Below are 2,442 nucleotides of genomic sequence, written 5' to 3' on the forward strand. Positions count from 1 at the left end.
ACCCACCAAGTTGGATATGAAAACAAATTGTCTAGTCTAAACTACAACTTGTACTAATAATAGAGCTGAGACAAGTAGAATCAAGTGCTTTTCCCAGGTAACAGAGCGGGTTACTGAAGAACATGCTATAGTGACAAAGTGCATACTTCTGCATATTCTGTCTCTTCAGGATGCAAACCTGACTTTATTGTTTCAGTGATACTGGCATTTCCTTCAACAGTGTGCCCAGAAGAAGGAATGTCACTCAATGGCACTGAGAAATCACACCAAGGTGACTGAATTTATTTTTTGTGGCCTTACCCAATCTCAAGAACTGAGCTTACTCTTGTTTTTCTTTTTATTTATGGTTTATTTGCTAACCGTGTTAGCAAATGTCACCATAATGGTCACCGTGACTTCAGATTCCCGCCTCCACACCCCCATGTACTTCCTGCTTCGCAACCTCTCTGTCTTAGACATCTGTTTCTCCTCCATCACTGTTCCAAAAGTCCTAGTGGACCTTCTTTCAATAAGAAAGACCATCTCCTTCAATGGTTGCTTCACTCAGATTTTTTTCTTCCACCTGCTTGGTGGGGCAGACATTTTCTCTCTCTCTGTGATGGCATTTGATCGATACATGGCCATCTTCAAGCCTCTGCACTATGTGACCATCATGAGTACGGGGCGGTGCACAGCCCTCATCGTGGCCTCCTGGGTGGGGGGCTTTGTTCACTCCATTGTGCAGATTTACCTCTTGCTCCCACTTCCTTTCTGTGGACCCAATGTTGTTGATGGTTTCTACTGCGATGTCCCACAGGTTCTCAAACTGGCCTGCGCTGACACCTTTAATCTTGAACTACTGATGATCTCAAACAATGGCCTGATCACTACACTATGGTTTGTTCTTCTCCTTGTATCCTATACAGTCATTTTGACAATGCTGAGGTCACACACAGGGGAGGGGAAGAAAAAAGCCATTTCCACCTGCACCTCCCACATCACCGTGGTCACCCTACACTTTGTGCCCTGCATCTATGTCTATGCCAGGCCTTTCACTGCCCTCCCCATGGACAGAGCTGTCTCAGTTACCCTAAATAGTATTGTTCCTGTTCTGAACCCAATGATCTACAGCCTGAGGAACCAAGAGATGAAGTCAGCCATGAAGAGACTCAAGAAAAGACTCATACTTTCTGAGGTAGAATAATTCTGGTTGTGAGAAAGGGAAACATATAAGTGAGTCTTTTTTTTTAACATTGGGACTTGGCTATGCACAACCAACAATAGTAATGTATACGAAAGATCTGACTCATAAATTGTTTGTAAGCACAGACATCAGTAGAAAACTAAACAAGAAGAATTTAAGCCTTGAAGAGAGACCAGCAGAAAACAGGGACTAAACATGATCTATAGTAGAAGTGCTGAGATGGCCCATCAATTGTCTTAAGGACAGGGTTTGATTTGAGACATATAGGTGTTAACAGGGTCATTTGTCTCAAAATTGCAGGTCTCCAGCACCTATATCTCCATTTACTGGCAGTTATTCTGTGACTTTAAGGGTTCTACTATGAGGTAAACACTGTTAATAATTTTGGCCTTCCTTTTTAAGTCAACATACACTTATTATAAATGGTTTTTAAAGATTTTCTGCTGTCATTCACTCCCTAGGACTCTCAAATTTGACTGTGAATTTGACTTGCAGTCTGTCTTTGTAAAATCTCAATGTATAAATACATAAATGTTGAGAAACTAGAATTACTTTTCCTACATTTAACATCCACCTTGTACATAATTGATTTGAGTGTTTGAAAACATAAAGACATACCCAACACAATAAATAACTTTTTTATTTTCTTATGCATGCTCCTTTGGGGCTTCCTTTACTATGGTATATTAAAATCCAATAAAGTTGTCAAATCAACAGATATAATTGCCCCTTATAGTTTCAATGTCTATATAGAACCCAACCCATTTACTTGTAGTAAATATCACTTAAATTTGTGGGATGGCAGAATCAAAGCCTTGTAAAAATCGATTCCAAACTCAAATCAGTCTTAGACTTTCCTATTTTGAGGATTGAGGTTGATTTTTTGACACAGGGTACCATTTGCTATGCAGGGTGGAGTGGAATGCACTGCCCTCAAACTCACAGTAACAATTCTGTCTCAGCCTCTCAGATGCATGGATTATGGGTGTCAAAAGTTAGACTCAAAAACTTTGCTAGACCTGTGCACACAATGGTATAATTACAATGCAGTCAAGTAGCGTTAGCAGAAATGTCTTCATTCCAAATTTCAAATAGCCTATGTATTGAGTAGAGAGAGCCCTGGAAAGTGAACTGCAGGTAATCACACACAGAAGAGCAAAATCATTTCCTTCTTCCTCCTTCTGTACCATTGTATCCAGAAAGACTGAAGTAAAGGGTCCACTAAAATGTATCTAATAACTAGTAATAGAGATGATCAT

The 2,442-nt window shown here is 40.0% G+C and overlaps 1 protein-coding gene across 1 annotated transcript; it reads left to right on the forward strand.

Moving 5' to 3' along the window:
- Window positions 1-247: 247 nt before the first annotated feature.
- On the forward strand, window positions 248-1,183 carry LOC100759941 (olfactory receptor 4D9-like). The gene has a single exon (XM_027406812.1). It carries the CDS (start codon window positions 248-250, stop codon window positions 1,181-1,183), a length of 936 nt encoding a protein of 311 aa, XP_027262613.1.
- Window positions 1,184-2,442: the final 1,259 nt, after the last annotated feature.

Source organism: Cricetulus griseus, chromosome 3 (assembly GCF_003668045.3).
Source record: "Cricetulus griseus strain 17A/GY chromosome 3, alternate assembly CriGri-PICRH-1.0, whole genome shotgun sequence".
NCBI lineage: Eukaryota > Metazoa > Chordata > Mammalia > Rodentia > Cricetidae > Cricetulus > Cricetulus griseus.